Source organism: Orcinus orca, chromosome 11 (assembly GCF_937001465.1).
Source record: "Orcinus orca chromosome 11, mOrcOrc1.1, whole genome shotgun sequence".
NCBI lineage: Eukaryota > Metazoa > Chordata > Mammalia > Artiodactyla > Delphinidae > Orcinus > Orcinus orca.
Window position 1 is genome coordinate 8,299,785 of NC_064569.1, and position 23,731 is coordinate 8,323,515.

Genomic DNA, 23,731 nt, shown 5'->3' on the forward strand with positions numbered 1-23,731 from the left:
GCTGTGTATGCAGATGTCAGAGTGTCTCTTTCACTTGCCATGACCTGATTGGATAACTCACCCTATCACAATTCGGTTGACTCATCTTTAGCCGCACATTGATGTTATAAACGTGCCTCAAAAGATTTAAAATTTAAAATGTTAAAACCATCCTCTTGAAGACAGCATGCCTCTCCAAGACTTCTTATTTTTCTCAAATAATGAAATAATCAGCACTCTTGTAGAGTCCCCACAAACTCTCAATAAGGCACACACAACCACAACACTGATTGCTCTCACATTTTGAAGAGCATCTGTACGTTGTAATTTTTCCCCAAAGCACAAGTCCTTTCTAAAACCACCAACACTTTCCATTATTTACATTTATTATTATCAAATCTTCAGTACCTGGAAGGTATAAACAGGGATTAAATGGAAGGAAAAGGAACGGAAACCACACTAGGCCAGGCGCACATAAAGAACTTGACTTTTGTTCTGCAGAGCAGAAATCTTCCACTTCTCTGAAGGGAGCCTGCAGTTGCAGTTGTAGCTGGAGAACCAGTGGCCTCCATGTCCGGCTCAGAGAGGCTCACGGAGCCTCTGCAGCTTCACCGTGGCCGCAGCTTTTTCACATGCGCATCGCCTCAACTCCCTGCAGTCCTTGGAGAAAGCCTTTCCATTGAGGATGGTCACACAGTCCCTACTTCTTAGGCTGGTGAAATCTATTATAATCTCAAACCTCAAAAAAGAAAGAAAAAGTTCATCTTATCATAGTTTACTTCTAAAATACAAAAGTACACAGGGAGTGTCCTAAGCTTGATAAAATTATAGAATAGACACCCATAATGAGTCTATTGGAAAGATGGGGTCACCAGACTCTTTCCTCTCAGCCCCTCAGTTTCCATACGCATTCTTAGAAGCATCAGCTCACCCAAAACAACAAAAACTATTTCTAACTAAAATGAAAATACACGTTATAATCCAATTTATCATTCGATTTTACTGCCATCTGAAAAATTATCTACCTTCTCTGTGACTCAGTTTATTTAACTGTAAAAAATAACCACATTGAATATGTACTATCTCCTGGAAAAATAAATCCTATATAGGTATATAGAAAGGTGTCTGCTCAAACAAGGCTTTAAACTGTAATATAGTTTGATATAGATATTACGTTTACCGATCTCAAACAATATACCGTACACATGCCTATCTAAATGCTCATATAAGTAAAACTAATTCTTGATAATATTACTGTTTATATTGTGAGTAAATCTATTCTCAGAGACTGTATTTTGAAAGATGTGCTCCCCATTTCACTGCACAGAGAGCCAAGAAATCTGAGGTCTTATACTGCCTCTGGGTATTGACAAGTTGTAGAGTTGTGCGACCTTAGGCAGGTCACCCATTACCACCTGGGCTTCAGTTTATTCACCCATAACAGATCCCTCTCTCTCTCTCCCTCTCTCTCAGAGAATCCTGGTCTGTCTCTCTCACTGGTTTATGAGCCATTCTGAGAGTAAGTACTATGTTTTATACACCTTTGGAAGTCCTCCTACAAACACAGTGATAGTTTCATTTATATTTGTCACTCAGGCAAAAGCTCTCTATTAAATGCCTTTCCCATGAAATGTGCTGAAGGCTTACAGTTCATGGGAGTAAGGGGCTCCGTCCATCCACAGCCAGGCCTTCCCATTGCCGTTGCGGGATAGCCCTGTCCAATAAGAGTAGAAAAACTCAGAGTAGCTCTGAGGCATGGCAAACTCCTGTGAAAGGCACACAAGAAAACATTTAGCTTTAGAATTGTTATATACATACAGAGATACGTAGGGCTGGCCCTCACTTTTAATATGAGAACATAGATGATAGTACATTCAAGAAAAATAGTGTCCATGCTGAGGTCAGTTAATTTGTCCAAGTTAAAGAATTATTTTTTCTTAATAAGCATAGACTATATGCTGATGTTCCGAAACCAAGAATCACATCAACCAAGATTTATAAATGACCCATTATTTTCAAGTCACAGGATTAAACAAGATTGATATAAAAAATATGGGATGTAGAGATGTGGAGTGATTCTGGAAACTGGAAGAATCTGGAAGGAAGAGTGCAGGAATGGGAAGTAATCTTCATGAATACATGTGAAAAGGACTGACCAGGATCGAGAAAAGAATAATGAATATACTTTAATGCAAAGCAGGGTAAAAGAAAAATTTATAAGGCTGATTTATGTCTCAGACTAAGAAGGGAAAACAGAGAAATGTTTCATATATATGCATTTACATTTTTGTGTATTTACATAGATGTAATTCCTTCTCTACTATCCATATTGAAAAATGTTTAAAGTTATTTATTTCCTTCTATATCATCTCACTCTTTAACACAGAAATTATCTAAATCTTTTATCATTATCCATTGTTATACCTTCCTTTTCCACGATACTATGAGTTCCTTAAGGACGTATACTTTGTTTTATTCATTTTCACATCCTCAATCCTTGGATAATTAATGGCACATGTTGGTTCAATAAAAGATTACTGGAAATATAAATGAAACTATCACTAAGTGATAGTTACAGTATAGGCATATCAAAGAAACTGTAGTTGAAAATAGTGTTTCCAACTGAATGGTGGCCCCTTCACATTAAAAGTTCTATAAATAAATCATATGAAAGTGACTTAAATATATGCAAATACATGAAGTGCATAAGATAAAATTACTATGTAACTTTCATAATAATACTTCTAACCACTGCATCTAGTATACTTCAGTGGTATATCTGAATCCTGTTTGTGCTGGAGGTGGAGGAAACAGAGAATAAAAAAATTAGGAGGTTTTATGCTGGGATACATGGGCTGAGTCAAATAAATCGCCTCTTTTTCTGCCTAAATTGAGCCATCAAGAGCCACCTAGAGGGGTGGGATAGGGAGGGAGGGAGGGAGACGCAAGAGGGAGGAGATATGGGGATATATGTATATGTATAGCTGACTCACTTTGTTATACAGCAGAAACTAACACACCATTGTAGAGCAATTATACTCCAATAACAATGTTAAAAAAAAAAAAAGAAAGGATGAAAAAGATTATCTTAGAGGTTTGAGAGAGATTGCAGAGTTTCATTCATCACAGATTTCAGGAAGTGGATAGGAATTAAGATGTAACTAGAAAGATGTTAAGAGTTTGCACAGTTAGCAGGGTATGAATTTCAATTAAATAACTCTTTGTTGATAAACTACTCTGTGCCAAGACCTCTGCTAAAACAATGATAAATAAATAATGGTCATACCGTTTGAGGAATCAAATCCAAAGGCTATAGATGCAGCCACTATGGAGAACAGTATGGAGGTTCCTTAAAAAACTAAAAATAGAACTACCATACGATCCAACAATCCCGCTACTGGGCATATACCCTGAGAAAACCATAATTCAAAAAGAGTCATGTACCACAGTGTTCATTGCAGCACTATTTACAATAGGCAGGACATGGAAGCTACCTAAGTGTCCATCGACAGATGAATGGATAAAGAAGATGTGGCACATATATACAATGGAATATTACTCAGCCATAAAAAGAAATGAAATTGAACTATTTGTAGTGAGGTGGATGGACCTAGAGTCTGTCCTACAGAGTGAAGTAAGTCAGAAAGAGAAAAACAAATACCGTATGTTAACACATATATATGAAATCTAAAAAAAAAAAAAAGGTTCTGAAGAACCTAGGGGCAGGACAGGAATAAAGACGCAGATGTAGAGAATGGACTTGAGGACACAGGGAGGGGGAAAGGTAAACTGGGACAAAGTGAGAGAGTGGCATGGACTTATATATACTACCAAGTGGAAAGTGGATATCTAGTGGGAAGCAGCCGCATAGCACAGGGAGCTCAGCTCGGTGCTTTGTGACCACCTAGAGGGGTGGGAAAGGGAGGGTGGGAGGGAGACCCAAGAGGGAGGAGATATGGGGATATATGTATATGTATAGCTGATTCACTTTGTTATAAAGCAGAAACTAACACACCATTGTAAAGCAATTATACTCCAATAAAGATGTTTTAAAAAAAAATCCAAAGACAATAATAAATGTAAAAGGGAACAATCATGCCATTTTAATAGTGAACTTTAATTGCATGTACTTAATATATGGCAATTTCATTTTCATATTTGCCTTGTCCAGTCTATGTTAGGGTGTAAACTTCTGGAAGGCTAGATATTTATTTGCAGATTATGGCAATGATTTAATTAAATGTTTTTCAATCAAAAGTTTTGTCACTTTCACATGGAAAGACAGGAAGTGCTATTTTCATGTCTCTGACGTGGTATCAATATTGTTCCCTTCCTACCCAAACCAAAAGAGGTTAAGAAATTAAGACCTTCTTCATTTGATTCCTGACTGATGGGGAACTTGAAGGTCTTGTTTCTAAGGGGTGGATAGTTGTGGAGATCATTCCACAAACGATGACCTCAAGAAATCATTCAAAGCAATAGGAATAAGACTTAGGCCTTGATTGCAATAAATAGGAGAGTCTGTGGGCTTTGACTCCTTAGAATCTTTTAAAGATTTCTTTCTGAGTGTACTTCAAACACTGACCAAGCCTCAGGACCTTACCAGTACTTCCTGTGTATTAATCTTCAGCATGGTCGAGTTCTCAGCAATGCAGAAATATTCACAACCCTGCCAACTCTTGCTTTCTTCATAGAACTTGTAGCATTTGTCCCCATGCCACTTCCATTTTTCTGGGCAAGGACTGCATCTGTGCTCTTGAAAAGAAACCAAATTTAATGTTATCTTCTACCTAGGTCTGTTGTTTTTGTTCTCTTGAAATTACATAATACTTGATGACACAAGAAAGAATTGATTCCCTAGCTCTTAGATATTTAGTTGCTCAATGATAATTACAAATATTTACTGAACACCCACTATATGCCAGGAATTATAATTGGGTATACAATGGGAATTAAAATAGACACTACCTGCTTTTATGGACAAAGGAATCTAGTAGTGAATGATTGGAAATTCAGTGTTCCTTGCCCCGTGTAATTCAGCATACAGAGAGGATATTCAATTTCATAAAGAACTTTTCATCTGTTCAACAACTCAATATGCATTGGATTTGGAAAACCATTGAAGTTTCTATAATTTTCTTCCTCAAAATCCACTAATATGGTAGTAAAAGGATTTTTTAATGAAATATATATCAATAAGATCTGGATTTTATTTATTTATTTTTTTTTCCCGGTACGCGGGCCTCTCACTGCTGTGGCCTCTCCTGTTGCGGAGCACAGACTCCGGACGCGCAGTCTCAGCGGCCATGGCTCACAAGCGCAGCCGCTCCGCGGCATGTGGGATCTTCCCGGACCGGGGCACGAACCCGCGTCCTCTGCATCGGCAGGCGGACTCTCAACCACTGCGCCACCAGGGAAGCCCTGGATTATTTTTTCATTCAAAGCATAAGTGAATAAAATTTTAGAAAAAAATCACATAAATACAATACCAAGCCAAGCCTGAGTTCAGATGGTAAATCTCCATGTGTCAGAAATTGAAATGGTCATCAAAGTCAGAGAAATAAGTGCACAAGTCAAGGGTGAGATGGACTGAGTGGGTCATGATCGTAAATACAGGAACTAGGCCCTGAGAACCATGGTCTTATCACCTCTGTGGATACATGGCCTTGGGCCTTTGAGAGTTGGGCACCTGTATCCACATCCCTTATCGGTGTACGGTGAGATGGGAACTCAATGATTCCACAAAAATGTCTTTATTTTAAAAGCAATCCAGTGTCAAAATGTTAACATGTGAAAATCTGAGTGGTCAATACACAGATGGATGTTACATTATTGTTTGTATTTTTCTGACTGTTTAAAATATTTCATAAGGTAAAATGAGGTTTTAAATAAATCAATTATTTGGGAGATTTGCTTTGAAAGTTGGCTTATATCTCTGGCCCAGACCTTTTCCCTTATATATCAAACTGCCTACTCATATCACCACACATATCTAAGAGATATTTCAAAGTCAACATGCTCAAAACAGCATCCCTGGTTCCTAACCTCCCTCCTCATGACCACAGAATTCTTCCCCATTTCTGCTTTGCCCCAGAACTCTGGAGTTATCTTTGACTCCTTTATCTCCCTCATACCCCTCACACCCCACTTTATTACATCATGCATTCATCTCCATCAATAATATCCTAGCTTGAGGAACCATTCCCTCTTTCCTGGATTAGTGCGATAGTCATCTCTTATGTGATTTCTCTGTTTCTATCCTTCCTACCCTCTCCCAGTCTATTTTCAACATATTTGTAGAATGAGCCTTTAAAAACTCATGTCAGACATGTACTTCTCCTGCTCGGGGTCCTGAAATGAATCTTTCTTTTGCTCAAAATAAAAGCCAAGGGCTTCTGTGGTGGCGCAGTGGTTGGGAGTCAGCCTGCCGATGCAGGGGACGCGGGCTCGTGCCCCGGTCCAGGAAGATCCCACATGCCGCGGACCGGCTGGGCCGGTGAGCCATGGCCGCTGAGCCTGCGCGTCCGGAGCCTGTGCTCCGCAACGGGAGAGGCCACAGCAGTGAGAGGCCCGCGTACCGCAAAAAAAAAAAAAAAAAAAATAGAAGCCAAACCCCTTACAATGTCCCTTAATGCCATGAGTAATCTGGTAGGTGTGTTAATTATCTTGATCTTGATAATCACTGCATAATATATGTGTATATCAACTCATCATGTAGTATACTTTAAATATATATAATTATATTTGTCAATTATTCCTCAATAAAGTTAAAGAAGAATAAAGAAAATAAATAAAATTATGACCAGTGAGATCATTAGTCGTGTAGGAAAGAATCACTTAGAGAAGTGGAAGTGTGCGTGTTGATGTTATTTACTGGGTAACCATGAAATCAGGCTGTCTGGTTAGTGTGCAAACCAGTCTGTGTGGGGGCGACTGGGAGACTTCATCTGACTGTAGAGTCCCCGCAAGACAAATCGGGGACTTGGAGATGTATCTGGCTTCCTATGCACGCATAATAGGGAGAACAGAAAAGAAGACAGACTTGAATAGAGCTGGGTGTTATGAAACCCAGAAGGATAGAAGAAAAAGAAGACAAAGAACTAAGGTGATGCTTCTAGGCTTGTCCAGTAGTATTTACCAAAGCACAGTTCATCCAACATTGGCATTGTCGGGCTTCCCTGGTGGCGCAGTGGTTGAGAGTCCGCCTGCTGATGCAGGGGATGTGGGTTCGTGCCCCGGTCCAGGAAGATCCCACATGCCGCGGCTGGGCCCGTGAGCCATGGCCGCTGAGCCTGCACATCCGGAGCCTGTGCTCCGCAACGGGAGAGGCCACAACAGTGAGAGGCCCGCGTACCGCAAAAACAAACAAGCAAACAAAATTGGCATTGTCATCATAGGTGGTCCTTAATAAAATTCAGATTTTTGGTACCCAGACAAGTCATACTACATTAAAATAACTAGAGCCTGATTCCATTTATCTGTCTTTTTAACTCGATTCCTATATGATTCTTAAAATCCAGAAACTATAGTTATGAGTTCATTAACTTCTTCATGAGGAAGGATTTGTGAATACATTAGGAAATGTATCCTACTCTTAGGTATTTAGGTGCCAAGGTCAGTTGAGAAAAAAACCTGTATTGTATTTACTTGTAGTGTTATTCTGATTAATTGAAGTTAATTGTATTTATTATTCTAAATGTCTGGATTTGCTGAATCCCTTCACGTTCTGTAACACAGACACAGCTGAACTACGTGATCCCAATAACCGGGGATGATCTGGATGTCCGAACTCTTTATTAAGTTTGCCAGACAACTAGTTGAATAATACATGGTTCCCAGGTACATTGATGGGAGAATCAGCGCTATACGGACTGATTCTCCGTATAGCGCTGTATAGTGCTCCGTATAGCTCCCAAAGGGGAGCTCAACGATCAGGACTCACCTCCTGTTTTGTTATAGAGCTCACGGCAGAGTTTTTCAGCCACGTGATGCAGAGTCTCTGCAAGCTTCCTTTTCTGAGTCTGGAGAGATTGAAGCTGTCGGGAGAGATTCCCCAGCCTTTCTTCCTTTTGAGAAATGTTTTCCTGCTGAGTGTTGGAGAGCTGGTAGAGCTGAAAAACTAACCCAATTTACCAAGTCAGACTGGACACCTTATATTCTTCACTTCTATTTCTATTTCTATTTTCTACATCTGGGGAAGACGGCAACAGTATGTTATTTAAGATCCCAGGCTCTGAGCGCATTGCCTACACTCAGGTTTGGACTATAGTACATAATAAATTGTATTGCCTTGGGCAAATTGATTTCTGTTTCCCTATCTGAAAATATGGAGTCATAATGACAATTCCTGACTTCAGGGATAAATTCCTTAACCATATTTACGGCTCAATAAATCTTTCTGTGTACACTGTCAAACCGTTACTCAACCTAAAATCATAAATCCATTTATCTATTGATCGGTATATTGACAACGCACCATATATTGTTATCCCATTCAGTCACTGAAAGAGTCATGTTATTGTTTCTATATTTTTAAAGCTTTGCAATTGGGCTCAGTGAGAATAGGTAACTTTCTCAACATCACTTGGCTAGAAAATTTCAACACTTAGCTTTAAACTCCAGGTTTCTAAATCTAAGTAAAAAAAATTCTTCATGAATCATGAGAGTTGCTTTCTACCACTAAAAAGAATGGTTTATGCAAACGAACAGTTATATCAAAATGAAGTAAAAATTTGGGAGCCAGGGTAGAAACACTAAGATACATTTTTTTTTAATTTTAAAATTTAAGATTACAAACAAGTTCTAAAATGTCCTATAAAAAAATCCAATTTTGACATTTGAACCTGCTTTTCTATGTGCTCTTTTACCTTGAACCACCTTCTTCAACTGTTCAGGACATATTGCTGTAGGGTCCCATCTGATGAAACCCATTTACTCACTTCCTTTTTAAGTTTTTTACTCTGTCCTTACTAGTTTGAAATTTAACGACTTTATACGTGAATTCTTCCTTATTTGATTTTCATGAGTCTTTGCAAAATGATTCTATAACTTCCTGGACTTTTTGAAAAATATTACAGTGATTAAGACCTGGTCTATTCTCCGTATATTGAGGGGGTGGGATATAAATGAAATCTTTTCCTCTGATTAGCCCACTGAGCCGTGAATGCTAAAAGCAAAAACCACAGCCGCTGTCGTCTTTTGTGGCATGGAAGAGGGCTGAAGTATGCATTCATTAAAAACTGCTGATGTTAAATATTGATATATAAACAAACAACAATATTGATATATAAACAAAGAACAAAAACCTTCTTATCTCAGAATGTAAACGTCTAGCTGGTAAGTGACTGTTGTATTTTAATGTTTCTTCCACTATGCTCGTGATTTACAGAGTTACATTAGAATAAGGTACATCATTTACAGAGTTGCATTTCAATGAGGACTTATTCACAGGCTCCGGAATCAAAGTAAAAAAAGAAAAAAAAAAAGAATATCATAACAAGTATTTCTCATCCTAGACAAACCTTGGAACCAGGGTCTTCCCCCAAGTCAGAGTGCAGACTTACACACAAGCCCCAGCGCTGCCAGGCTAATCACCATCACCAGACACAGAGTCAGCAGGATCAGCGCCACTGGACGCCAGGCAGAAGAGGGACGCCGGGGCTCTGCAGGGGACAAAAGAAAAGACACTTTTTCTTCCTCTTGGATCTATGTCAGCAGCAAGCTAGTGAGAGGAGTTGGTTCCAGAAAGGAGCAAAATTTACAGGACAACCGTCTTCAGGGGTTAGATAACATTCCCTCTGTCCTAGGAAACACTGTCACAAGGCTCCACGCCAAGCCTCACTTACCACGGCTAGCTTCCTTCACAAGCCCCACCCACTCCTACCCTCCCCATCCACCCAGTCCTACTTCGCACTGAATCAAGTTATGCATTACCATCATCTCCATACGGCTATTTGTATAACCTTTCTGTCAAAATTAGAGTTGTAAGAGACTCTCACGAAAATGCCTTAACAAAGAACAATTTTTCACATCGTCAGAGAAGAGGCGGAATTAATTTGTCGTTACGCTTTGCAAAACGCCCCCCCCTCCCATATGGTTCTTCTGAAAAAGCAAATTGCCTATCAGTAATGAGAAATGATTGTTTTACTGTTTCTTTTGGGGGATTTCTTTGTCAAAAGTCTCTCTCTTGTAAGGATTTTGTTTGCTCATTCATTTGATTTTATAGCTCCAAAAATAGATTATAAAAGCAACACGATCATCAGTTTCTCAAGGATGGATCTAAGTGATCTCAACTTTGTACCTGTTAAGTAAAAAAAGAAAAAAAAAACTGTAGCCAGCATCCTTCCTTTGCCCACGCCCCACGGGTTTGCGTTGTGGTGACTGCAGAGGCTCTGCTGGGTCAAGAGTAAGCCCATCACCTAGTGAGGTCAACTATCAATCTGAATAGCCCGCAATATCTGATCAGGAAGACCCTCAATCAGCTGCAGGTATCCTCTAGCATTGTGATTAAAATAAAGGGACAGTAAAACTCTCAAACAAACCCTGGTCTCTTCGTGACCTGTGAGTTTCACTTCATTGGGAATTCAAGTCTGGTTCGAAAACAGAAAGATTAAAGACACAGAAATTCATTTCCTCTTTAGCAAAGTCCTCTGTGTGATAAATTTCAGGTACAGAAATTTGTGCCAAACATTATTTCCAAATGGGGAATGATAACTAGCGAAGATAGTACAGAAATAGAAAATATGATCACTATCCTCTGAGACTTACAATCTAACAGGGAAAATAAGTAAAAATCAGGATACAGACATTGATATATTTTAAAATGTGAATTTTTTTTTTTTTTTTTTGCGGTACGCGGGCCTCTCACTGTTGTGGCCTCTCCCGTTGCGGAGCACAGGCTCCGGACGCGCAGGCTCAGCAGCCATGGTTCACGGGCCCAGCCGGTCCGCGGCATGTGGGATCTTCCCGGACCGGGGCACGAACCCGTGTCCCCTGCATCGGCAGGCGGACTCTCAACCACTGTGCCACCAGGGAAGCCCCTAAAATATGAATCTTATTTTCACTTTATAACCATATCCTTCATAAAAACTTTCAATAGTGTGCATTATTTTTAGAATAAAATCTCCATCACTTTTCCTAAGACCCAGATGGCTCTTTTTTTAAAGTGGACATTTTATTATGGTACATTGTGATTTAAAAACTGCCTGTAGTTTTACTGTACTTAGAATAAAATTCTACAAGAATCTTTTTCACCTGGGCCCTACTTAGGTTTGTCATCCATTTCTGAACTATTCTTCTCTCACTCAAATGCTGTAGTCACAGTGGGTTTCCATTTATCCTTGATCTAAACAAGTGTGTCCGTGTCTTGGTACCTCTGCATTAGCTCTTCCTATACCCTTGCATTAATCAGTCCTCAGATGGGTTATTGGTAGCCTACTTCCTGTTACCCAGCTTTCCACTTAAATGGCGCATCGTTGGAAGATGTCCTTGGAAGTCCATTTCTAGCACATCACCGCATTATGTATGCTTTTTAAAAATAAGATTATTAAGTGATATTTCCATGGTTTTTCTTTGTTTTTGTCTATTACCTCCCCTTGAATGTACATTCCATTGAAACAATGATCTTGTCTATCTTGTTCACAGTGTATTTCCAGTACTGAAAATAGTGTCTGGCATATAAGTGCTGAATACATATTTGAACGAGTGAATGAATGAAGAATGAAATTATGAAAAATTAATATTACCTAACTATGTAATTTTTACAGAGGCACAGAGCTTTGTGGTGATTGCAGAAGCTCTGCTGGGTCAAGAGTAAGCCCATCACCTAGTGAGGTCATCTAAAATAACCTAGTGAGGTTATCTAAAATTAAACTTTACAGGTTGATTTTTAAAAAAAATTTATTGACTTTTCAGCAATATTTCTGTCAGCACAGGGCCGACTCAGCTAAATTCCTGGCCAAACTGGTTGCTATACACTGACTTATGTGAGATTCTGAATCATAAACAGATATAATAGAGATCTGCTTTCTCCCCTATCCTTCCATTAGCTGGCTTATCTGATTTGGCCTAAATTTTTCTGGAAATTGCTAGCTTCTCACAGCATTGTCCTTAAGAATATCTCAAATCAGCAGAACATAAAAGAATAAGATCATAGAGCAGAATATAGCTTAAGCTAGACATCCTGTCCAAAACCCTACGTCTCTTTAAAGTTCTATATAGCCCAAGAAAATTAATCAGGTGGATGTTTCTAGACTCCAGAGGAAAGTACATATGTAGGCCCACCACCATGGTAGCTTTATTTTCTCCATCATCTGTTATTACCATCAAATATACTCTATATCTTACTTATTTGAGGGAAGGGGGGTTATGTCTGTCTTACTCCAGGAGAAAATAAGCTCCTTCTTGGAAAAGACTATTGTCTGTTTAGTCACTAGAACATCAGTTCCGCCACCTAGAACATCAGTTGAAATAAGTTCAGTTAAAATGGAATGAATGAATGTGTTTAGTATGTATAAATATCTGTTATATACTTGGCTCTTCCTGCTGAAACCTATTCATATTAATACACATCTCAAAGGCATAAAATTTTAAAAGATCCTGTCCCTTTTTTATGATTAACAATTCCCCAGCCAAAATTAGAAATAAGAAGAAAGTAAAGGAGAAGAAGAACTATGTAAATCAACCAACTCATTTATACTTCCAGAAACCCACTTTTCCTTGTATAATATTTGGGGCGAGGGAGATGTTGATTTTCTGCCCAAAGGATCAACAGGAGTGGACTTAAATCCTTACTGTGAAATGAGGGGATGGAATTTAGGGATTAGAACATTATTTAATAATAATTATATCCATGCAAAGAATAAATACATGATCCTTCCTAAGGCTGCCTCTAGGACATAATAAGAAAGAAGTGTAGTGTATCTCTGCTAAAGGACACAAAGTTTTAAAATTCCCTTCTAAGGAGTTATCTTTCCCTGATCATTTGGAAATGTCTTTACCCGGACTCTCCTCTCTCTACCTCTTCCTTGCTCCCTGTCTCCTTCCCTCCCTGCTTCAATATTCACAAGCCCTCCTGTTTTAACTAAAGACCCAGAGAAACACAACCCTAGGGAGTTTCTACAGCAGGTGTGACCGTTTCCTAGGAAACCAGGCTTCCATGATGGAAAGGCTATATAGTGTTGAAAGTTTTATTTTTTCCTTTTCTTTGAAGCTGTATTTCCCTCTAGGCATTTTCTTTTCTGACTGTGGGTTTACCATTCCTGAGTTTTATTCCAAGTGCCCTGATCATAATGAGGTCTCTCTCTAGGGACCACTCCCACCCTAAAATAAGAAAAAATAAGCTGCCTGGGAGGTGATTCAGTTTGGCTTGGCTCTCTTGCGGTTTTAGTTTTTGGAAGAGAACCCCTATGCTGTCTCGAGGCATATTTAGAAAAAGGTGTGGACGGGCCAAGGAATGATACAAAGATCCCTAGGAATAATAAGATATACATAGAAAAAAACACCCCTTTCCTGTATCCTCTTACTATAACTATACTATAAAACGCTACAGTGCTAAGGTCAAGTTTTGAATATAAATCCCTTTGTAGTTATGCGAAACTTTGTGGATGAAGAGAGTTGTCATACTTGACCAGCTGCCCTTCCTCAGGCATCAGAAGGAACACTTTGTACACCTCCACTCCCAGGCCTTCTAAGAAATGAAACAAACATTACCAAATGTAGGCTATTAATATGCCTCTGAAATAGAAAGGATCGTAAAAGCTTGAAAAGACACAAAGAATTTAAATAATTTGCACAAAGCCACATTGCAAACTAGTGGCAGAGCCAGGATTAAATTGTCACGCTTAGCACCTCAGTTTGTACCTTTCCCTGTGAACCACAGCACATCAGTTTGTACCCTTCCTGTGAACCAGCCTCACAGAGACATGGGGCTAAACAGGTGACAAGGTATATAATATTTCAGAAGTGACTTGCCTCATCCTTTAGATGACTGACAACATTTTTCAATCATGAGACATTGCTGATTATATATCTGACTTTTGGATATATTTTTAAATGTTAAATATTGTCTTTTTAGCAACTTTGTTTCCTTAATCCTAGCATGGGGTGCACAGTAAACCTCATGGGAAAAGGTTGGAGGTTCTGTGGTTTGAGCATAGTTTTCAGTGTTCGTGAAAATGCATGTTTCCTTTCTCTTATGAATTGATTTCAAATATTTGCTATTTTCATTCTCAAAGTAAATGAGTGTTACTCCTCCTATAATTTCAACAGACTATACTTCTAAAAACATATAAGCTATTTCCAGAATATCGAGTTTCTAATTCACAGCAATTAGAAAGTCAATTGTATTTTTCCTTCTCCTTTTGAGCAAAATTTACATGAGTCCATTGTTTATCCCGTCAAGGGGTTTTGTTTCTGAAACATAATTCAAAAATAACATTACTATTAATGATAATTGCTAACATTCCTTGAGTTACTGAGATACATGCTGAATATGAATTATCTCATCGATCTTTACAAATACCTTATGAGGTAGATGCTATTATAATCCCAATGTTATAGGTAGGCAACTGAGACCTAGGGAGCTTAGTTGCCTTACCCAAGGACACACAGCAGCTGATAATAGTACTTACTGAGTGTGTTATATATGTTGTAGTATTTCATTTGAATCTCCCAATAATTATTCAAGAGGGCTCTATTTTTTTTTTTTTTGAAATTTTGGAAGCCATTTTAATAAATGAAAAGTCCAGCAAAGGTACATTTACCGAGAATAAAGCTGCCCAGGATAATGAAAGTGCCAGGTAGTTTGAGGTGTTTTTGTTGCTGGTAACTGATGTTACTTTTGCTCCGCTTTTGTTTGGAATTGCAGCGGACACTGTGGTGACTGCTCCCCCCTCTTGCAGAGCCAAGGTTTAGAGCAGCTGTTGTACCAGGAAGCCCTTGAACTAGTTTAACTCGGTGGGTTGAGACTCATGGGCATTCCCCAGGTGATAATTCTTCCATAATGCCCTCAAGGGCTATCCATGTTGTCACAAGTGGCAAGCTTTCATTCTGTTTTATTCCACTGGAAGTACTGGTGATGATTTTCTAGATGCAACACCAATGGGGTGATTCATGAAAGAAATAGTCGATAAGCTGAACTTCATTAAAATTTAAAATTTCTGCTCTGTGAAAGACACTGCGGAACAGCAATTTCCTTGGTTCTTGTCCTCTCCAGGGAAAGAATTCAGATGAGAGGCATGGAGCGTTTTAAGTAGTAAACTGCTACTTTAATTAAGTTTAAATTAAGCAAAGGGAAAGTACACTCCCAAGAAAGGATGAGAGTGGGCTGCCTGGAAACCAGAAGCAGCCAAGAAGGCACTTTTTTTTTTTTTTTGCGGTACGCGGGCCTCTCACTGCTGCGGCCTCTCCCGCTGCGGAGCACAGGCTCCGGACGCGCAGGCCCAGCGGCCATGGCTCACGGGCCCAGCTGCTCTGCGGCATGCGAGATCTTCCTGGACCGGGGCACGAACCCGCATCCCCCGCATCGGCAGGCGGACTCCCAACCACTGCGCCACCAGGGAAGCCCAAGAAGGCACTATTTTTAACCTTTATTTGGATACGAAAACTGCAGTGCCCAGGAGCTGCTTAATTTGCTTTGGGTTGCACAGCTAGTAAATGATGGAGCCAGACATTCTATCCGAGCACTCTCATTCCAGAGCTGATTGTTTCTTTTTTAAAATTAATTAATTAATTTTATTTGTGGCTGCATTGTGTCTTCACTGCTGCCCACGGTCTTTCTCTAGTTGCAGAGAGCGGGGACTACTCCTCGTGTGGTGCACGGTCTTCTCATTGCGGTGGCTTCTCTTTCCTGCAGAGCGCGGGCTTCACTAGTTGTGGCTTGCGGGCTCTAGAGCACAGGCTCAGTAGTTGTGGCGCACGGGCTTAGCTGCTCCATGGCATGCAGGATCTTCCCGGACCAGGGCTCGAACCTGTGTCCGCTGCTTTGGCAGGCAGATTCTTAGCCACTGCGCCACCAGGGAAGTCCCCGGAGCGCTTGTTTAAAATCATTTTCCAACCCTCCCAACAAACCCCACATTAATATTTGCCTGGATATGGCAGTTCCGTATGGAATTACAGAAACACTAGCATTTTACCACTTGCAAGTTTTCACTTCTATATTGTGAATATGTTCGTAACAGTCATTTTAAATCATACATTGTCCACTCTACCACCAAGGCGAGTTTACTACATTTACTCTCTCCCTTAAGGAGAAGGGAGCATGAGCACCCCTCAGCGTGCTGTAAAACCCTCCATGGTAGACTCTCATCCTACTTTTTAGCCACTGCTGCCCCAAATCCCCTCATCCACCCCTTCTTTGAGGACTACCCATTCCTCAGACCGACAGTCTACCTTGCCATCCTGTCTGATTCTGCTGGTGTTTCCCAAAATGATCTTATCCTGATCTAAATTCCAGTCCAGAAGCAATACCTCATCTCTTCCCTCTGTACTCTCGTCTTCCTTCTTTCACCCAGGAGTACACTGCAGCAAGCTAGTACTTACCTCTGTGCTCTTATCTTTGCACGTGTGTTCCTCACTCTGGAAAGGTCACCCAGTGCCTGAGTTGCTCTACCTGGAAAACCTGGACTCAGGCTTACAGACTAGGTCAAATGTCACCTTGTCCAAAAATACCCACATGACTAAACATGGTCAGTAACTGATTCATTCTTCTTTGCTTCTGTGGCCTCCTACATATGTTCAATAGCCGTGCATGACGTTCTTCTAATTAGTGATTCAGATTATTCCTTCCACTTCTCCAAGCACCTAAAAACAGTCTCCCCAGTGCTACCGTGATGCTTAATATTTAGTAGGCATGAATTAAAGATTTGTTGAATCAAGTAGATGAGATTTATGCCATGACTTTTTTAAAAAATTTTTTTTGGAGTCCAGTTGATTTACAATGTTGTGTTAGTTTCAGGTATACGGCAAAGTGAATCAGTTTTTTTTTGTTTGTTTTTTTTTTTTGCGTTATGCGGGCCTCTCACTGTTGTGGCCTCTCCCGTTGCGGAGCACAGGCTCCGGACGCGCAGGCTCAGCAGCCATGGCTCACGGGCCCAGCCGCTCCGCGGCATGTGGGATCTTCCCAGACCAGGGCACGAACCCGTGTCCCCTGCATTGGCAGGCGGACTCTCAACCACTGTGCCACCAGGGAAGCCCCGTGAATCAGTTTTATATATACATATACCCACTCTTTTTTTTAGATTCTTTTTCCCATATAGGCCATTGCAGAGTATTGAGTAGAGTTCCCTGTGCTATATAATAATCTATTTTCCTTCTTGTTTCTAAAACAGTAAGCTGTTTTTTGCCTTCCTCATACTTGTACTCTCTGCCGTATTGACTGTTTACTATTTTTATTATTATTATTTTTTTTTTTTTTTTGCGGTACGCAGGCCTCTCACTGTTGTGGCCTCTCCCGTTGCGGAGCACAGGCTCTGGACACACAGGCCCAGCGGCCATGGCTCATGGGCCCAGCCGCTCCGTAGCATGTGGGATCCCCCCAGACCGGGGCACGAACCTGTGTCCCCTGCATCGGCAGGCGGACTCTCAACCACTGCGCCACCAGGGAAGCCCGACTGTTTATTATTTTTAAAATTCACTGTTCATTACCATTGACTTGTCCATTTCTCTTGAAGTTATTGCATCTTAGCTTCCTCTCTCCTGTTCTACATCATCACTCTTTACCACTCATCCTTAGCAGCTCCTACTGGAGTCTCTTTCTTAGCCTCCCTCTCAATTGTATTCCCTAAGATTCTCTCTTTGGCACTCTTCTCCGGTGTTTTGTCTTGTTTTGTTTCATTTTCATTTTACATTCCTCAGTGATCTCTCTCAGAAAGTTTAATTCCTACCTAAATGCCTACAATTCTCACCTGTATAGGCAGTTCAGAATCCTTACCTCCAACCCACATGCTGTATATACAAGTGCCTTAGGGCAACTCCAATTGCATGTGCCTTCTCTTACAAGCATCTCAAACTTAAACTGAATCCATCATCTTTCCTATTCCTCTCGTAGTTTCTAGCTCACTTCATGGTAGCACCATCTACATGGCGTCAGATGGAACCTACTCCACCTATGCTCTCCCTCTCCTTGCCTTCCCCCTTGTAACCAGTCACCAATTCTTTAAACTCTCCCAGCTCAGTATCTTTCATATCTGATTCTTCCTCCCCACTTCCACACCACTTCAGTTCAGGTTTTTCTCCTCTCATCCTTAGACTAGTGCAAAATCTGGGTATTAGCTCATCCAGTTTCATACTCCTCATGCAGCCTAGATGTTCTTCTAAAAACACAAAATTGATCATGTTATTCCCTGTTTAAATCTCACTCATTTCACCTACTGAATAGAATCAAACTACCTCCGTATGACATAATGTCTTCCGTAACTTTCCAGACTTACCTCCTGTCAACATTCCCCCTCCAACTCTGCCCCTCACCATAACATATTTGTTAACATCCTCTGAAAAACAGTTACATAAGATTGCCATGGCTCTCCTCTCATGTGTCTGCCTGCCTGTAGTGCCTGCAGCCACTTAAACCTCCCACTTCTTCTCCCATATCATGGGGAACATCTTAAAGTCAAGTCCACTCAACGGTCACTCCCTCTCTCAAACCTTTCCTGATCTCTACCCCTACCAGACAGAAGTGACCAAGCTCTCCCTTATACCGAGCTCATGCCCCATCACGGCACTGTATCACACTTGCTGCTCAGTTGACAGTTGTATTAGACTTTAAGTTTCCTCATATGCAGGGATCATGTCATATTTGACATTGTAGCCTCAGTACTTTGCAACATGCCTGGCATAACATGACCCCAAGCATAAATTTAGGGAAAGGAGGTCTGAGGGTGTTGTCTTTCGCTTTTACTTTCTATCCTCTGAATTATTTGGCATTTTTTAACACAAACATAAATTTTATATCAAAAAATTGAAAACTAGACAATAAGTGAATGTGTCTCATTTATTTTTATTAATTCTAAAGAAAACATTAATATTTTCTAGTCATAGCTGTGCCCCAATATTAAGTTGAATCTGAATCTTCTGCATTGCCAAAAAATTCCCAGAGTAGTTGTTGCTGTTATTTTTAACAGCAAAATGATATCAGATCTGTTTTTCTAACAGATAATTAGACTTCTAGAGTGACATTCCTCTAAATACTTGCATTATCACCAGATGGAAACAAAATATTAGACACATAGGGTAAGGTAACTGTTTTCAGGTGTTTGCCTCTAAGATCCTTCTTTGTAACCCCTATTCCTGCTGTTTGCATTTCCATTCTTACAAAAAGGTTGCCAGATGTTTCAGCTGGTGCTTTATCCTGCCCCACCCCCCTCTCCACCCTCAACCTCAGCAGAACTTATTTGTACACCCTGTTCCTGATCATGCGGATCGCTAAGCCTTGTGAGAGCTCCCAGCTCTAGTCAAAGGTGAAAATGAAGTTGTACACAAGCCACTTGAAACCACAGCTGACTCTTCACAGGATTTGTTGGAGGAAAACATACCATGTCCTATTACACATATCTGGTGGCTACAGAAACTGACATCCCAAAGTTATCACTTTGCTTCCCATCAAGGAGGCTGGAAATCCCCAGGACCGCCTCACAACTTAATAGATAGTTTAGTAAAAATTAATAAGTAGATAAAAATGTAAAAAGCAGCCCCATCAGTGGGTCTCAGGTCGAGGGTCATTCAACGAATAGAGAGTGAATGGAAAAGTTTAGTAAGAAAAGGGAAGAAAACCTAAAAGTTTTTTGATAAAGGAGGAAAGGAAGAGAACAGTGAAAAAGTGAGTGTCCAGATTTTAAAAGGTGAAGAATATCTGGATATGGTCAAAAAGTTAGGACATATGAAAATACAGGCACTACGTGAATCTCTCTCTGATGCAGACCCACACAAAAATTTTAAACAGATCACTTTAAGAATTCTCAAGGAATGAAATATTGAAAAGGAACTCAACATTTTTGATGTGTCTGCAACGTACCAAGGACTTTTTTTACCTAGTTATCAACCTTAGTACTTATAGCCACCCGATAAGAGAGGTTCTGTTACTTCTATTTAACATCAGTTCAAGTTAATATGAGTTAATATGTATAAGTGCTTAGAATAATATCAGACACGTAATAAGCACTGTATACATGGTTACCATCATTAACATTTTATAAATGAAGAAGCTGAAGCCACAGGATACTTAAGTAACTTGTCCAATATCACACAGTTAGTAAGTGACACCCCTGGTATTAGAACCTAGTCCTGTCTCTACTACAGTTTGATGTCTTTTTACTAGAACTTAACTCAACTTTCTGCCTTACATTGGCTGAGTTTCCTAGGAAATAAAATCTTTCTTTATGTGTGAGAATGGTCTCTTCTATGGACATAGCAATAATATATATTATTACATAGTAATAATATATATTATTGCTATGTCAAAGGGTGAATTATTTGAAATAGAAGCATAAGATGTAACTAAAATTAAATACTTTCATAATTTAATCCAATCATCTCAATAATATTCTAGGAGTCAACAGAACAAAAGGGAATGGGATGGGATGTAATTGTATCTGGGGCCACTACTTACATCAACAAGTCAGGATTTCAAAGGTGAATGACCTTGGAAGGCATTTGATTTAATCCCCTGTCACTTCATAGATGATAAAGCAAACACTTAATGTTGGCATGACTCTCACAAGACCTCACAACTTCAAGATGCAGAACTATTATAACAAAATATCAGGGTTGGTGTGTCTGCTTGGAAAACCCCCTCTAAAGCCATGAGTTCAAAACTTGCAAAAAGGTAGCCTTTACAAATCTAAATTTCCGGATCAGATCACAGCTGGTAAATAAAACAGCATTGGATCTGGCCTTCATGGGAACGCAGGAAGGGGAAGGGACATTGCTCTCATTGTAGATACAGTCTCACGTCTCTGTGCTGAAACTGCTTGGTGAAAGCAACACACCCTCAGCTGCAAACCACTCTGCCAGAGACAGAATCTTAGAAAAACATCTACGCATATACATTTCATTTTTCACACGTTCATATATGTGGCAGGCAAGTTGTAGAAAGTGCTCCGTTACATGTTATTGTAAATCATGAAAACATTTTCTCTCTTTCCTCCACTTTGTGCATTCCTAGGAGAGGTGGCTCATCTTGTGCCTTTCTCAAGGGTCTGGCCAATTTGGACTACGGGAGACAGGGTACCTGTGTGGCCAGGCTCTGGCCGCTGGGTTGCAGTAGAGGCTCGAGAATGCAGGCTCATCGTGGTGTCCCCATCAGCGTCCAGCATGTCCCTCGTGCTGCTGTACTTGGCCTGCATCCGGATTTCTGCAGCGGTGACCGTGAGCTGTGATGGTTGGATTTCCCCAAGTGAGACAGCTCAGAAACCGAGGCACTGAATGGCATTCCTAAGGTTCTTCTGTCTGAGCAAGGAGCAGAGGAAGCCTCCAACCCCAGTTCCTGTCTGGAGAGGCCCGGCCCCTCTCCTGTGAACTTGGACTCTGATTGCCAAATTGGTCAGGGGGAGGGGAAGTAGCATGTGTTTTCTATTTGGGCGGTCTCTGAACAATTACGGAAGGGGTTGCCCTTGTCAGCTCTCTTTTGCTTACTTGTTAGTACTTCCTGTGTAACTGCAGTGTAAAAGATGGCAAGAGTTTACAATTGCCGAAGATTCCTTCAGACTCTGCAGAGCAATAATCCCAGTCAGAGGGACCTCACCCGGTTCTTACCCATCACACACTCACTGTGTCACTCAGAGTAAGTTTAACCTCTCTGTGCGTTTGTGAAAAGAGAAAAGACTATAGGACAAGCCTTTTCCTTTCCCCAAGGGCATAGTGTAAAGCATCATATACACGGAATGGCAGCCTAAGAGAGTCCTTTGGGGTATATCTAATTGATACTACTCTTTCATTTTACAAAAAGGGAGATTGAAGTCCAGCTAGATGAAGTGATTGCTCTAAAGGCGCATAGCTGGTGAGGGACAGAATTCGCTTTAAAAATGCTCTCTTGTAGTCAATTCAATGATCTTTCTTCGTACAGCATGTGGACTCAATTTAACATTTTGTATACAACACCTTTGGTACACGATGATCATGAACAATCACATATATTACTGGAAGTCAGGACTTTTAGGATTTTTACTACCTGTGACTTTAGAAAACCAGGTAACAATTTTTTGCCTAAATTTCCTAAGCTGAGAGGGAAATCAGAAGATTGCTTTAGATAATATCCAAAAATTTTTCCCAAATAAATACAGTAGAATTACACTATTCTACCAATGCTTTTCTGTATTTGGGGAGATAGCTTGGTTAAATCAAACATACTAGGGCTTCCCTGGTGGCGCAGTGGTTGAGAGTCCGCCTGCCGATGCAGGGGACACGGGTTCGTGCCTCGGTCCGGGAGGATCCCACGTGCCGCGGAGCGGCTGGGCCCGTGAGCCATGGCCGCTGGGCCTGCGCGTCCGGAGCCTGTGCTCCGCAACGGGAGAGGCCACAGCAGTGAGAGGCCCGCGTACCGCAAAAAAAAAAAAAAAAAAAATCAAACATACTAAACACAAACGAATGTGGAAGATGCTGGGGCTGGAGCAACCAGGCCCTAGGAGGGATGGCTCAGGAAGCATATATTGTGAATTCACTATGTGTCTCAACCTGTGCATTGTTCATCAGATCATTTTAAATTAAACAAATCTAAAGAGACCTTCCTCCTGCATAATGCCCTATAAAAAGTAGGATATCAAAAGTTATTTGGTCATTTGCATTGGATTGATGTATTAGAAAATGTTACAGGAGAGAAGGCAGTAAAAAATTGCAAGAGATGGGGCTTCCCTGGTGGCGCAGTGGTTGAGAGTCCGCCTGCCGATGCAGGGGGCACGGGTTCGTGCCCCGGTCCGGGAAGATCCCACATGCCGCGGAGCGGCTGGGCCCGTGAGCCATGGCCGCTGAGCCTGTGCGTCCGGAGCCTGTGCTCCGCAACGGGAGAGGCCACAGCAGTGAGAGGCCCGCGTGCCACAAAAAAAAAAAAAAAAAAAAAAATTGCAAGGGAGAGATGTAAGTGAAGCACATATGAACATGAGGTAAGGAAATAGGATTATTAGAAATTGTCACAGCTGAGGTGTTATAATTTAGGAGGTGTTGATAATTATGATTCTAATGAAATAGCACTTAGAATTATTTCTCAAACTTTATTCAAGTAGATTCTTGATAATTTTTACCAACCCACATGAACATTTTTAATACTTGTCCTTAAATATTTTTTTCAACCATGACAAAAATATTTTTTGGATACCTACTTTATTGCAGGTACTATTCTCAGATTCTGAGATCCATCAGTGGAAAACAAAACTCTCTGTACTTTTAGTGCCTACATTGTATGGAAGAAGGCAGATGATATACAAGAAAGATAATAAGTAAGTAAATAGTAGAACAGATGATACTGTGATAAGAGTTATGGAAATATACAGAGGGTGAGGGAGGTTAAGAATGTACAGAAAGGTGGGCCAGTAATTTTAAATAAGGTAGTCAGAGTCAGCCTCATTAACACGTGATACTTGGGCAAAGACTTGAAAGGTAAAAGAGTAGGTCCTGCAGGTATCTAGGGTAAGAATAGTTCAGGTAAAGGGACAGGGAAGCTCAAAGGCCCTGAGATGCAAGCATGCCAGCTGTGGCTGAGAAACAACACAGAAACCATCATCCTGAATGGAATGAGTCATGAGGAGAAGAGCAGCTTAGCTCGAAG

At 40.6% G+C, this 23,731-nt stretch overlaps 1 protein-coding gene across 1 annotated transcript; it reads right to left on the bottom strand.

The window, feature by feature from the left end:
* Nucleotides 1–344: 344 nt before the first annotated feature.
* On the bottom strand, nucleotides 345–21,486 carry CLEC1A (C-type lectin domain family 1 member A). The gene is made up of 6 exons (XM_012537208.3): nucleotides 21,203–21,486; nucleotides 9,543–9,641; nucleotides 7,922–8,098; nucleotides 4,583–4,734; nucleotides 1,627–1,745; nucleotides 345–718 (listed from the first exon to the last, which is right to left on the bottom strand). The coding sequence occupies exons 1-6, from the start codon at nucleotides 21,315–21,317 to the stop codon at nucleotides 559–561; spliced, it is 822 nt and encodes a 273-aa protein (XP_012392662.1). The 5' UTR covers nucleotides 21,318–21,486; the 3' UTR covers nucleotides 345–558.
* Nucleotides 21,487–23,731: the final 2,245 nt, after the last annotated feature.

Bases quoted from the DNA above. Each gene is read 5' to 3' on its own strand.
- CLEC1A (XM_012537208.3), bottom strand. From the start codon at position 21,317: ATGCAGGCCAAGTACAGCAGCACGAGGGACATGCTGGACGCTGATGGG. The intron at 8,099-9,542 runs GTAAGTCTGCAC...AAATTGGGTTAG, and splicing joins GGCAGCGCTGGGGCTTGTGT to TTTTTCAGCTCTACCAGCTC. The intron at 719-1,626 runs GTAAGCCTTCAG...TTCTTTTTTGAG, and splicing joins GCCCCTTACTCCCATGAACT to GTTTGAGATTATAATAGATT.